The 15,092-nt window shown below is 40.2% G+C and overlaps 1 protein-coding gene across 1 annotated transcript; it reads right to left on the bottom strand.

Moving 5' to 3' along the window:
- Positions 1–13,898: 13,898 nt before the first annotated feature.
- LOC125119187 (olfactory receptor 7E24-like) lies at positions 13,899–14,861 on the bottom strand. Its single transcript, XM_047766049.1, has one exon. It carries the CDS (start codon positions 14,826–14,828, stop codon positions 13,899–13,901), a length of 930 nt encoding a protein of 309 aa, XP_047622005.1. The 5' UTR covers positions 14,829–14,861.
- Between the last annotated feature and the right edge of the window lie 231 nt (positions 14,862–15,092).

The raw sequence follows: 15,092 nt of genomic DNA, 5'->3' as shown, positions 1-15,092 counted from the left end.
ACCTTCAACCTATTTCTTCATTGTGGCGTTCTTCTTCTCTTCTTTTTTTTCGTCTTTTTAGGGCCACACCCATGGCATATGGAGGTTCCCACGCTAGGGGTAACATGAGAGTGTAGCCACAGGCCTATGCCACAGCCACATCCACCTGGGATCTGAGCCACGTCTGCAACCTACACCACAGCTCACAGCAATACCGGATCCTTAAGCCACTGAGCAAGGCCAGGGATCAAACCTGCATCCTCACGGATGCTAGTCAGATTCATTTCCACTGAGCCAGGATGAAAACTTCTGTGAGCTCCTCTTATTGATGCCTGAGGCACTCAGTTGTTTCTTTATTACATCTGTTTTAGAGGCATGTGGCCAAAGACATCTGGACAATATATTGTGTGAAAACAAATCCACAAACGTAGGAAAATATCTGCCCCCTACTTTTGAAGGAACCAGAGAGAATAAAAACTATTTTTCTCTTTTTCAAAAATCTTCTAATTAAGGACGCTGAAAGCAACTAAATTTGCCTCTCAAGAAATTTCGGTTCAAACTAATCAATAGACCATTAGGGCATAATGGATGGTGGCTCATCCTGATCACAGGAGTAGCTCCTAAGAGACATCTTAGCACTGAATAAATGCTCAAACAGAATTTGAATCAGGAGTTCCCGTCGTGGCGCAGTGGTTAACGAATCCGACTAGGAACCATGAGGTTGCGGGTTCGGTCCCTGCCCTTGCTCAGTGGGTTAACGATCCAGCGTTGCCGTGAGCTGTGGTGTAGGTTGCAGACGCGGCTCGGATCCCGCGTTGCTGTGCCTCTGGCGTAGGCCGGTGGCTATAGCTCTGATTCACCCCCTAGCCTGGGAACGGCCCAAGAAGTAGCAAACAACAACAACAACAACAAAAGACAAAAAAAAAAAGAATTTGAATCATTATTGGATGAGTTAGTCATTGATGAGATACAATCCTAATAAAGATTTAATGTTATTATATTCTCCTATAAGGAGAGAGAGAGAGAAGCCTATCAGGTCCCAGACAACTCATTCAGAGTGAGTGGAAATTGTAAAATGTGTCTCAGGCACAAAATCATATTAATTACCCCTTTCTTTCTCTCTCTCTGTTTTATTTTAATGATTCAATACTTAAAAAAAACCCTGGATGTTATAGATTCTAATACAAAGAAAATGAGGAGTTCCCATAATGGCTCAGCAGAAATGAATCTGACTAGTATCCATGCAGATGCAAGTTTTATCACTGGCTTTGTTCAGTGGGTTAAGGATTCAGCGTTGTGATGAGTTGTGGTGTAAGTCACAGACGTGGCTCATATCTGCCTGTGGCATAGGCTAGTGGCTACAGCTCTGATTTGATCCCTAGCCTGGGAACTTCCATATGCTGGTGCAGCCCTAAAAAAGGCAAAAAGAAGAAGAAGAAGAAGAAAGAAAGTGATAAGTCCCTCAGGAAGTGACACAGAGGCATACTAGCACTGTTTCATCTTTTGTGTTATCTTATAAGACATCCCTGGAAGAAATGAAACTATAGGCAAGAATGTGCACAGTGTGTGGAAGATGTATTGCCCCAACTTTTTCTGAGAACCAAGGAAGAGTCTGTAAAATATCTAACATAGATTTTTTGTTCTGGTAGCCTGTTCTGTGCTAGGCTAGAAGAGGATCTGAGAAGATCCAAATAAACGAGACTCAGATATTTCCCTCCAGGTGTTCGGAAGCTACTTGCATGAAGACAAAATAAAATGTTTTGAAGCATCTATGGAAAACCAAGCCTCAGATCACAAGATAGTTTCACTGAGTGTACTTCACCTTGAGGATGATGAAGATGATGTGATGCTGATGACAATGTATAAAATTTACTTTACTGTTGCTATAATGTATCCATTTCAAATAAATTCACATTCTTAGCACCCCTTTTGTTTCATTCTTAGTCAATGCAATGGTATCAATTGGATATCAATTTAGAGAACAACACTGAAGCTCAAAGATATTAGGACCTTGCCCTGTGTCATTCAGATAACAAGTAGGGTGGGAAGGATTCAAAACGAAATTGTGTGTCTCTGAGTTCAATACACTGAACTTGTCTGCTGTGTTGCTCTGCTGGTCAGAGTTTCAGTGGAGGTTCAAAAGCCTCTTGCAAACTACCTAAGTTAAACTTCTCAGCTTTTTCTAAATTCTTGCATAAGGATAGAATCCAACACCTTGACTCTTTACTCCTGTAGAGATAAAAATAAATAGGTAATCAGTTAATTATTCCAAATACATAACAAGTTAATACCAATGTTACTTAAAATGTTTCAGAGAAAATAAAATAAGAAACATCTGCCAAAAAAGAGAGAGAGAATAAAGGGGGAATTGGGCAGTGAAGCAAAGTGTGAGAGAAGGGAAAAAAAGAACCGCTTGAATTGTCATGAGCTGATTCTTCCTGGGATCCCTGCATCCAGCTGAGCCTTACTTCCTGTAGTTGATAGAGCACAGTGCCACCGATGCCCTCCACTGTGGTCCTTCATGAACCCCCAAAGGGAAGAGCACAGTGAGCAGAGGTCTTTGCCTGGGATTAAAGGGGCAGAGTTTTCTTTTTGCTGTTTTTGTTTGTAGTGGGTTGATAAAATTTCTGAAATATGTCTCAATCCGTAAACATTTGTGAAGTATTTTTTTAAATCAAATCCAGCCCCTCTGATGATCAGTTGACAGTTGAGCAATTAGGATGAAAGCCAGATCTCAAACCCTAAATTGGCCTTCATATGCCAACTTAGATTTTCAAGTCAATTCATCATTAGAGAGGGACTCTCTGAACACAGGTTGTGTCACCAGGAGAGAGTACTGCGTAGGTGCCCTATGAATGGAGCCCCACAGTCTGCAATCAAATCCAACTTAACCCCGTTTTTATTGCAAGCCTTGATAACATTCCTTTAAAATACTCTATTCCTATCCTTAACTGTAAAATGATGCTCATGCATGTTTGGAGGGTAGTAGTGCAGAGAAAAGGCACAAAGGGCTTCATTAAAAATCTGAACTCAGCACCTGGAACATGGAATCCCTAGGTAAAGTTCTGTGACATTTGGGTTATTGTCAACATTTCCATCATCATCACCTTCATGATCATCTGGAGCACTTTAGGGATAGTTTCGAGGGACCTCTTTCCTTCTCAGTTTATAGAAAATATGCCTACAGAAGCTGGAGCAGTGTGGGAGGAAAACAGAAATTTAAATAAGGGTTCTAGGATCCCCACCAGAACCAACAACATCAAATTCTTGGCTTGTGAGCAGAATCTTTGCCTTTTGCTATCCTGCCCCTGGCTTTCTCAAATGTCCCCCTGGCTTGACAATGAGAAAACAACCATCTCCCCCTGCACCTGGCTCTCCCTGGGCTGGGCTGTGTCTCTGCTGGAGCAGGACAGAGGAAGGCAAATGGTGGCAGCTTTGTTCTTGGGACTGGCAGGAGGCAGACATAGATGTGGACCTCCTGGTGCAGACAAAGTCTCTGGGAAGATCACACACACAGAATGGAACCCATTGGACTGGAGAAGCTACCTGAAGAGCTGGGAAGCACAGGCTGATTATTTCCAATGTGGCAGCCTTGAAACCTCAATGCACACAGCAGGTAATTAGACAAATTGGTCCTTGGTCTCTCCGTCTCTGAGGATTTGCTGATTTAACCGAGGGAGAAAAGGAGGAAATTGAGTGTATTAGGAAAGATATAGGCCTTTCAAGTTCTCAGGAGGAGGCTGACTTCTACTCTTCCCCTCTGACTTCAAAACTGCTTATCTCCTCCTGAAATTCAGACACCTTGTCTTTGTTTTTCATTTAGAGAGAGAATTTTGTGACTTTTGTATCTGTAAATCCATTGCTTTAGTTATGTGATTTACCGAGATTGAGGTCTTCCATACCGAGATTCTGAGAGCATTTCTATTTTCTTAGTTAAGATTTAGGGCTCTGGGAATTCCCTGTTTTTGTTTATGTGGCCATGGTTTTGGGTTTTACCTTTTGTTTGCTGGAGATTTATTGGTTTTGCTACTTTAAATGATAGTTCAAATTCTAGTTCTATTTTTACATTTTAAAGCCTAGTTAATATAAAATTCTAATTTTCCTGTCTAGTTGATGTATGTTGTTACATTACACAACCAGGAATTTTGACATATTGATCTGGTAACTTGCTAGTTTGCTTTAGTACTTCAAGGGGGCTCAGAGAGGTCTACATTCCAAATGTCAACCAGGGCTGAAGTCCTATTGTTCCTTGACCAGAAGAGTATCTAATTTCAAGTTCACTTACGTGGCTGTTGAGAGGATTGCATTCTTGGAAGGCCAGAGGTGTCCTGTAGTTTCTGACCAAGTGGACCTCTGAAAACATGGCAGCTGGCCTCCCTCATGGGTGAGGTGGTGAGATGGTAGGAGCGGGCTGCAAGATGAAAGCTGAGTCTTCCTACACATTCGTGTTGGAAAGGATAGCCCATATTTTTTTCCAAGTTCTATTCTTTGGAAGCAAGTCCCTGTGTCCAGTACACACATAAGGAGATGGGTATATAAATGGTATGAATACTGGTGGTGGGGTTTATTGGGAGCATTTTGAAGATACGCATTGCACGGTGTTCAGTCTCTGGCAGGAATGTTGATGCTAAGAAGAATGTGATTATGGAGATATTTTTTAAAACATATATAGTTGATTTACAATGTTTCTTCAGTTACTGTTGTACAGCAAAGTGACCCAAACCTACACAGTATCCTTTGTAGAGTAGGTCCCCATCTCCCATCTACTCCAAATATAATAGTTTACATCCAAAACACCCGAACTCCCCATCCATCTCACTCCCCACGTCTTGACTTGGAAGCCACATGCCCATTTGCTATGTTTGGGAGTCTTTTGCTCTTTTGTAGATAGGATTTCTAGTGCCATATTTTAGATCCCCAAAGTTAGTTGATATCATATGGTATTTGACTTTCTCTTAATTTTTTTATTTTTAAATTTTTTAATGATTTTAATTTTTTTCCATTATAGCCGGTTTACACAGTTCTGTCAGTTTTGTACTGAATAGCATGGTGACCCAGTTACACATACATGTATGCATTCTTTTTTTCTCACATTTCATGCTCCATCATAAGTGACTAGACAGAGTTCCCAGTGCTACACAGCAGGACATTGCTAATCCATTCCAAAGGCAATAGTTTGCATCTATTAACCCCAAGCTCCCAGTCCATTCAATTCCCTTCCCCTCCCCTTTGGCAACCACAAGTCTATCCTCCAAGTCCATGATCTTCTGTGGAAAAGTTCGTCTGTACCATAAAATAGATGCCAGGTATAAGTGATATCATATGGTATTTGTCTTTCACTTTCTGGCTTAGTTCACTCAGTGTGAGAGGCTCTAGTTCCACCCATGTTGCTGCAAATGGCATTATTTCATTCTTTTCATGGCTGAGTAGTATTCCACTGTGTATATATAAAACATCTTCCTAATCCAGTGATCTGTTGGTGGACATTTGGGTTATTTCCATGTCTTGGTTATTGTGAATAGTGCTGCAATGAACATGCGGGTGCATGTGTATTGTTCAAGGAAGGTTTTGTCCGTATATGTGCCCAAAAGTGGGATTGCTGGATCTCATGGTTGTTCTATGTACAGATTTATAAGGTACCTGCATGCTGTTCTCCATAGTGGCTGTACCAGTTTACATTCCTACCAATAGTGAAGGAGGGTTCCCTTTTCTCCACACTCCCTCCAACATTTGTTATCTGTGGATTTATTACTGATGGCCATTCTGACTGGTGTGAGGTGGTATCTCATCGTAGTTTTGATTTGCATTTCTCTAATAATCAGGGATGTTGAGCATTGTTTCATGTGCTGGTTGGCCATCTGTAGATCTCTTCCTTGGAGAAAGGTGTGTTCAGGTCTTTTGCCCACCTTTCAGTCAGGTTGTTGGCTCTTTTGCTGTTGTGTTGAATAAGTTGTTTGTGTATTTTTGAAGTTAAGCCCTTGTCAGTTGCATCATTTGAAGCTATTTTCTCCCATTCTGTAAGTTGTCTTTTTGCTTTCTTTTTGGTTTCCTTTGCTGTGCAAAACCTTGTCAGTTTGATTAGATCCCATTGGCTTATTTTTGCTCTTATTTCTGTTGCTTTGGAAGACTGACCTGAGAAAACATTTGTAAGGTTGATGTCAGAGAATGTTTTGCCTATGTTCTCTTCCAGGAGTTTGATGGTGTCTTTTCTTCTATTTAAGTCTTTCAGCCATTTTGAGTTTATTTTGGTGAATGGTGTGAGGGTGTGTTCTCGTTTCATTGATGTGCATGCAACTGTCCAGGCTTCCCAGCAATGCTTGCTGAAAAGACTTTCTTTTTCCCATTTCATGTTCTTGCCACCTTTGTCAGTGTTTAATTGACCATAGGTGTCTTGGTTTATTTATGGGTTCTCTATGCTGTTCCATTGGTCTGCTTGTCTGTTTTGGTATAGGTACCACTGTCTTGATGCCTGTGGCTTTGTAAGATTGCCTGAAGTCTGTAAGAGAGATGACTCCTGCTTGCTTTTTGTTCTTCAGAGTTGCTTTGGGAATTCTGGTCTTTTGTGGTTCCATATAAATTTTTGGATAGTTCTAGTTCTGTGAAAAATGTTGTGGTTAATTTGATAGGGATTGCATTGAATCTGTAGATTGCTTTGGGTAGTATGGCCATTTTTATAATATTAACTTTTCCAACCCAGGACCATGGAATATCTTTCCATTTCTTTCCATCTTCTTTAATTTCCTTGATTAATGTTTTATAGTTCTTGGCACCTAAGTCCTTTACCTCCTTGGTCAGGTGTATTCCGAGGTATTTGATTTTTTGGTTTGCAATTTTAAAGGGTATTGTATTTTTGTATGCCTTTTCTAATATTTCATTGTTAGTATACAGAAATGTGACTGATTTCTGAATGTTAATCTTATATCCTGCTACTTTGCTGAATTTATTGATCAGTTCAAGTAGTCTTAGGGTTTTCTATGTTTAGCATCCTGTCATCTGCATACAGTGACAGTTTTACCTCTTCTCTTCCTATTTGGATGCCTTTTATTTCTTTTGTTTGTCCTTTTGCTGTGGCTAGGACTTCCAATACTATGTTGAATAACAGTGGTGGGCATGGACATCCTTGTCTTGTTTCAGATTTTAGTGGGAAGACTTTCAGCTTTTCTCCATTGAGTATTGTATTTGCTGTGGGCTTGTCATAAATGGCTCTGATGTTAAGGAATGTTCCCTCTATACCCACTTTGGTGAGAGTTTTGATCATGAATGGATGTTGGATTTTGTCAGATGCTTTTTCTGCATCTATTGAGATGATCATGTGGTTTTTGACTTTTCTTTTGTTAATGTGGTGTATGATGTTGATTGATTTGCATATGTTGAACCATCCTTGTGAACCTGGGATGAATCCCACCTGGTCATGGTGTACTATCTTTTTTATACGTCATTAGATTCAGTTGGCTAAAATTTTGTTGAGAATTTTTGTGTCTATATTCATCAAAGATATTGGCCTATAGTTTTGTTTTTTTGGTGGTATCTTTGCCTGATTTTGGAATGAGGGTGATGGTGGCATCATAGAATGTGTTTGGGAGTGTTCCTTCTTCTTCAAACTTTTGAAAAAATTTAAGGAGCATGGGCACCAGTTGATCTTTTTATGTTTGGTAGAATTCACCTGTGAAGCCATCTGGTGCTGGACTTTTATTTGTAAGAAGTGTTTCTATGACCTCTTCAATTTCATTTCTAGTGATCAGTCTGTTCAGTTGGTCTGTTTCTTCTTGATTCAGTTTTGGCAGGCTGTCAGACTCTATAAAATTGTCCATTTCTTCCAGATTGTCAGATTTGATGGCATAGAGTTGTTCATAGTATTCTCTCATGTTTTTTTTTTATTTCAGCAGTATCCATTGTGATTTCTCCTTTTTCATTTCTTATTTTGTTTATTTGGGTCTTTCTCTCCTCTTCTTAGTGAGTCTAGCCAGAGGTTTGTCAATTTTGTTTACCTTTTCAAAGAACTAGCTCTTGATTTTATTTATTTTTTCTATTGTTCTTTGAATCTCTATTTTTATTGATTTCCTCTTTGATCTTTATGATTTCCTTCGTTCTGCTGACTTTGGGTTTTGTTCGTTCTTCCTTTTCTAATTCATTTAGGTGGTGGGTTAAGTTGTCAATTTGGGATCTTTCTTCTTTTTTGAGGAAGGCCTGCATTGCTATGAATTTCCCTCTGTGCAAGGGCGAGCTCCGCAGGATGGGGCTGAAGAATGGGTGCTGTGGAACTTAAGGGAAAAAAAGTCAACATAAAACAAGACACAGAGACATTTATCTTAAGTAAAGGTGGGAACTGGGGGACTCAAGGTCTCAGGGACCAAGAGCCCTGCCTCAAGAAACCACACTGCTTTTACTGTGAGATCAAGTGAGGAGTGGCTATGGGTGGATGATACAGGGTTTGTTTACTCTTATACTATTTAAAAAGCCACTTAGGTGGTAAAGGGTTAAGCTCTTACTCTGACCTCTAGACACATAACAGTTCTTAAGCTTAAGTCACTTATGCCTTTAGGTCTTTGTTCTTAAGCTGAAGTCATTTACCAGTACTGTGACTGTTTTTCAAAGCAGGAAGATGGGATAAAGTAAGACAAGTAGATGGGATAAAGTAAAGAAGGACAAGATGGAGTTTTCAAGGAAACACGTCTTGCGACACCTCTGAGCACTGCTTTTGTGGCATCCAACAGATTTTGAGAGGTTGTGTCTTCATTATCATTTGTCTCAAGGTATTTTTTAAATTTCTTTCTTTACTTCCTCATTGACCCATTGGTTTTGTTAAGTCTCCATGTGATAGGTTTTTTTCTCATTTCTTTTCCTGTAGTTGATTTCTAGTTTCATTCCATTGTGGTCAGAGAAGATACTTGAAATAATTTCTATAGTCTTAGATTTGTTTACATTGGCTTTGTGTCCCAGTATGTGGTCAATTCTTGAGAATGTTCCATCCCCTTTTCTTCTTCCTTTCCTTCTGGAATTCCTATTATGTGTAGATTGGCCTGCTTTATATTATCCCATAGGTCTCTTATATTGCTTTCATGTTTTTTCACTTGGTTTTCTGTCTGTTGTCCTGTTTGGGTGACATCCATTATTCTATCTTCCACGTCATTAATTCATTCCTCTGCATTATTCATTCTGATTTTTACGGCCTTTATATCCATTTTTATTGCTACAAATGAATTTTCTAGTTCTTGGCTTCTACGTACATTTTTTAGTTCCTTTCTGAGGGAGTCTGCATTACTGTTCATATCTTCTCTTAATTTCTTCAGTATTTTCACTGTCTCCCTTTTGAACTCCAAGTCAGCCAGACTGCAGGTTTCTGTTTCATTGTTGACTGCTTTGGATGAGTTCTCCTGTTGCTTTAACTGGGAATGGTTTCTGAGCTTCTTCATCTTGCTTGTATTTTTCTTTTTCGTGGTGGAGGTGCACGCCCCATGGCTGGGCAGGATTTACCCTGGTGCTGCTGCGAAGTGCTTCCCGAGGGTGGGCAGTGTTGGTGGGCCTGCTTTGAGGCAGCAGGGCATTTCCCAAGGATGTGCAGGGCTAGCCATGGCACTCTGTGGCAGAGGGTGTTTCCCACGTGTGGGGCTAGCAGGGTCACTCCGAGGCAAAGGAGCACTTCCCAAGGGCGAGGTTGGGCTGGACTGGCAGGTGTGCACTGTGGTGGAGGTGCACTTCTCATGGCAGGGTAGGGCTTGCCCTGGTACTCCTGAGCCATGGAGCTCTTCCTGAAGGTGGGCAGTGCTGGGCAGTTTGCTCTGCAGGTGTTGAGTGCTTCCTGAGGGCCGGCAGGGTGGGCAGGCTTGCTCCACAGTAGTGGGGCACTTCCTGTGTGCGGGTAGGCTGGGCCAGGGAAAGCTGTGGTGGTGGTTGGTTTCCCTCAATTGATGGCAAGTGGTTTTTGGCCAGGCGCATGTGGGGTGGGGGAGGGAGGATGTGCTGGGAAGCTCTGCTCTCTGCTAGCTGACAGGTAAGCATGCATGCTGGGGTGCAAGGAGTATTCTCCTCCTTTCCCCACCCCAACACTGACACCTTGTCTCTCCTGCAGCCCCAGACCTTCTCCCGGGTTCCCTCTGTTGTGGCTTTCCACTCCCCAGCATTGCTCCCTCCACCCATGACACACTGCTTCCTAACCCCTCAGGCTATCTCCACACTGCCAACCCCAGCCCGCTCCCAAGGACTAACCTCTGGAGCCTAGGTCCCAGTGCCCAGTCCCCACCCGAACGTCTCAGTCTTTAGGGCCTGTGCCAGTGGTTCCAATGATCTGTGCAGCTCTCACTCTGCTTTTCAGATCTCAGACCTGCTGCTGCATTTTTCTCAGCATCTGGATATCCCTCCGACTGGGTTGATCTTTCCATCAGTTAGGTGACTTTCCAGGGTGTGGGTTCCCTTTCTCCTTCACAGTTCCCTCTCAGGAGTGCCAGTCCAGTCCTGGTTCCCCTTCTCTCTCTCTCCTCTTTTCTCTTGTTTTACCCAGTTATGGCAAGAGACTCTTGCCATTTTTGGAGGTTTAATTTCTTCCGCCAGCATTCAGTTGCTGTTCTATGTGAGTCGTTTTACGTGTAGATGTTTTTTGTTGTTGTTGTTGTTGTTGTTGTGTTTGTGGGAGAGGGCAAGTGCATCCCCCTACTCTTCTGCCATCTTGCCTCCAATTATATGTGTGTTTAAATGGCAGGAGGAAATTTGGGGGGACAAGATGGCAGGAGGGTAGAGAAGGGTTATAGAAAAGGAAGTGATTTTGGGGAAATTTTAGAGTGCTTGGGAAGTAGGCAAAATCTAATACTAAACTGAAATCCTTTATTGATGGGATGAGGGGATGTGATATGAAAGTCACTTCCAAAGCTGAGTTTTAGAGGACATGTATAAAAACCGAAGACATTTACCTTTGTGCCAAAAATGAGGATAAGCTTTGTGCTATTTTACTAATTTTCCCTCACATGGTGAGTATCCTTGAGGGACATAGAAAACTACCTTCTCCTATTATCTTTTTAGATCTCCAACTGAGAAATTTCTTTCCTCACCATTTTTTCTTTGTACTCGTAGAACTTAATAATAGTCACCTTTCATTTAAAATCTTATACTATTACATGGGGGAAAAGGATGCCATTGAATTTCATTATAGTAAACACAAACTATATGTTTCTTCTCTAAAGTATTTGTACAGCACTCTATTTAAGGTCTAATGGTCTGTGGAAGAAAGGATATACTGAATGTATTGATATTTGTCAGGGGAGGGGGAGGAGAGGGCAGGACTGGGAGTTTGGGGTTAGTAGCTGCAAACTATTACGTTTAGAATGGATAAAAATCTAGGTCCTACTCTAGAGATCAGGGGATTGGATCCAATCTCCTAGGATAGACCATGATGGAAAAGAATATTAAAAGAATGTGTATATATGTATGTGTAACTGAGTCACTTTGTACAGCAGAAATTGATACAATATTGGAACCTATAACTCAGTATTATCAAATATATCTCAATATAAAAAATTAAATGTCTTCATTTTCCTTGCAAAGTAAAGGAATAAAAATTTTACATGAATATTTATTCAAGAATAAATTTTCTTGAATTAAAAATAATATTTTCTTCAAAACTATACAATGTAAAGTTATACTTATTCTCCACTCTTGCTATGCTGTTTTTGAATATATAGATAAAAGATATTAACTATCAGCTCTCAAATTACTCAAGTTCTCATTTGCAAAAATAAAATTGTAAGATCTCCTCTCATAGTCCAATTTGAGCATCAGAGTTGACTGTCAGTGAAGTTGGTAGGTGATGTAGCTTAGTGGTAAAAATCAGAGTAACTAAACCAGTTATTGGATAGCTTTTCAGAAAACCAGAATAGTACCTCAGAAACTATAAGTAGAAGCTCTAATGGAAAGATTGATATACACAGGTACCTGGGTATGTACCAGAAAGGAGCCCAAAGAACACTGATCATAGCAGGATACTGCTCAGCCATAAAAAAGAACAAAATAATGCCATTTGCAGCAACATGGATGCAATGAGATGATTATACTAAGTGAAGTAAATCAGAAAGAGAAGGACAAAACTCATGTTATATCACTTATATGTAGAATCTAAAATATGGCACAAATGATCCTATCTGTAAAATAGAAATAGTCTCACAGACATAGAGAACAGACTTGTGGTTGCCAAGGGGAAGGGGGGAGGGATTGGGATGGACTGGGAGTTTGGGTTTAGTTGTTGAAAACTATTACATTTAGAACTGATAAGCAATGAGGTCTCTATAACCCAGGGAACTTTATTCAGTGTCTTGGGATAGACTATGATGGAAGATAATATGAGAAAAGGAATCTATATATATGACTTGGTCATAATTCTATACAGAAGAAACTGGCATAACACTGTAAATCTACTAAATTCTAATGAAAATAAAATTAAACAAAGAGCATGGATACAAATTGAGATCCTAATGAGGTTCTTTTCCCAATTGTTAAGAACATGATTTTTGTTATCCTTGAATATCAAAAATTAAGATAAGGTTAAGTTTATTCATAATGACTTGCATGTCTTAACAATCCACAGGCACCTTTAGAGCCACGCGGTAACTGGAAATATGACAGCATCCCACTAAACTTAATTGTACACCCTAGGTAAAGACATGGCATTACAATCCCTTTTTGTTTCCTGAGCACAATTTGCAGTCTTCTAAATTCAGAATCTCACAACATACCTTTATTCCCCATGCTATGGTTTATCATTCAGAGTTAAAGAAAAAAGAAACCATTCTTGTTATTTTAATGAAGATAATATAATGAAAGTCATTGATTAAATATTTATTGAAAGATTAAAGGCATAGAAGAAAAAAATGTGGTAACATAAAGACATAGTTTCACGCATCACAAAGAGAACAAAGAAATTTCAGCTATGTGTGGGGATGGATGTTAACTAGATTTAATGTGTTGATTCACAACATATAGAAATATTAAATATTTATGTTGTATGCCTGAAACTAATAGAATGTTATATGTTATGATATCTCAACAAGTTAAATTGTTCCGCTTTTTAGTTATGTTACAATGAGAGGCCACTTCCAAGCTTCTTATACTCTGGACTCAACAGTCTACTAATATTTTAATCTGTTCTTATATTCCAATGAAATAGTCACATACATGGCTTAATAGCATCTTCTTCAGGATTTAAAAAAAAATATTGGAGTATAGTTGACTTAGAATGTGCAACCTTAAATTACCTATGTAATGTGATTGAGGAAACTTTGAGTGGAATAGAAAGGATATTTATCAGGAATATTGGAAAAACCTCTCTGCTCTGATAGATCCTCTCCCATCTACTCCTTGGGCATCAAGCATCTGCATTTTACACAAGAAGGTCCCAATTGATAGCTGATTATCCAAACTAAATATTAATAGTGCCTACTTTCCAAAGGTTTAGATAAGAAATTAAATATCCACCGTACCTACTCAAGAATCTTCTCAAATTTATTAAGGGGCAAATATTCATAGATGTCTTTGTTCTAAAGGTAAGGTTTAGATTCTCTGAACAAATGGGGAAACATATAGGAAAATATAGAAGATATCCATAACAAGAAAGAGAGAGCTATGTTTCTTTTGCAGTGAGAGAAATGAGAGTGCTCATGACTAAGAGTTCTGGATAATGCACAAGGAAAGTGAGACAAGTGTACTGATGTACTATACATAATCCTGGAGTAACCGACTTAAGTGGTAAATAAAAAATAACCCCCCCAATTTCATTAGAGTTATACTGAGAATAACAGCTGTATAAACAAATGACAAAGGGCTATATGGGTCCATACATAACATGTGAGTTCATATCCAAAATTTCTTGTTGTGCATATTGGATTTTGCTGCATTTTCCTGTCCTGTGAACCAAAAGGATAAGACGGATACTGACATTAGGCTATTCTGTTGATAATCCTCCACAAGGCATTCTTGACATCTTTGTTCCTCAGGCTGTAGATGAAGGGGTTCAACATGGGGGTGACCAGGGTGTACATCGCTGAGGCCACTAAACTCTTCTGGGGGGAAGAGGAGACAGCTGAACTGAGGTACACCCCAAGAGCTGTTCCGTAAAATAAACAAACAACTGACAGGTGAGAGCCACAGGTAGAAAAGACTTTGTACTTCCCACCTGTTGATGGAATTCTCAGAATGGAGGAAACAATTTGAGTATAAGAATAAAGGATCCCTGAGACAGGAATCCCACCAAAAATGGCACCAGTGAAATAGATTAATATGTCATCAATGGAGGTGTCAGAACAGGCAAGATGGAGAAGTTGAGGAGCATCACAAAAGAAATTAGGGATTTCCACATTTGTGCAGAAGGTAAGCTGTGAAATCATCAAGAAGTGAATCTGGGAGTCCAAAAGGCTGATGAAAAATGACACCAGGACCAACAAACCACAGAGGCGGGGCTTTATGATAACCAGGTAGTGCAGGGGGTAACAAACGGCCACTAACCGGTCATAGGCCATCACGGCCAGGAGTAGACTGTCCAAACAGCCAAAGAGGAAAAAAAAGGACACCTGAGTTAGGCAGCCTGCATAAGTGATGGATTTGCTGTGTGCCTGGATATTCACCAGCATCTTTGGGACTGTGGTGGTGATAAAACCAATGTCAGCCAAAGACAGATTGGAAAGGAAGAAGTACATGGGGGTGTGGAGGTGGGAATCAGAACTGACAGCCAGGATAATGAGCAGGTTTCCAAGTATGGTGACCAGGTACATGCAGAGGAAGAGCCCAAGTATGAAGGGCTGAAGTTCTGGATCATCTGAGAGTCCCATGAGGAGGAATTCAGAGACATGTGTAAGATTCTGTAGTTCCATGTAGAAGAGACACCTGTTGAAGAAGAAGAGATAGTTGGAGTTCTCTTGCAGTGCAGTGGGTTTAGGATCTAGCATTGTCTCTCTAGTGGATTGGGCCACTGCTGTGCCACAGATTCTATGCCTAGCCCAGTTAATTCCACATGCTACAGGTTCACCTGAAAAAAAAATCTAGAGAGATGGCTGGACTAAACAAAACAAGACACCCAGATAAGTGTATACATTTTTGATTCAAGAACGCTACAAGTAAAATATTCATACTTGAGG

Source organism: Phacochoerus africanus, unplaced genomic scaffold, assembly GCF_016906955.1.
Source record: "Phacochoerus africanus isolate WHEZ1 unplaced genomic scaffold, ROS_Pafr_v1 Scaffold_18, whole genome shotgun sequence".
In the NCBI taxonomy this organism is placed as follows: Eukaryota; Metazoa; Chordata; class Mammalia; order Artiodactyla; family Suidae; genus Phacochoerus; species Phacochoerus africanus.
This window is presented reverse-complemented; position numbering and strand designations above follow the sequence as displayed.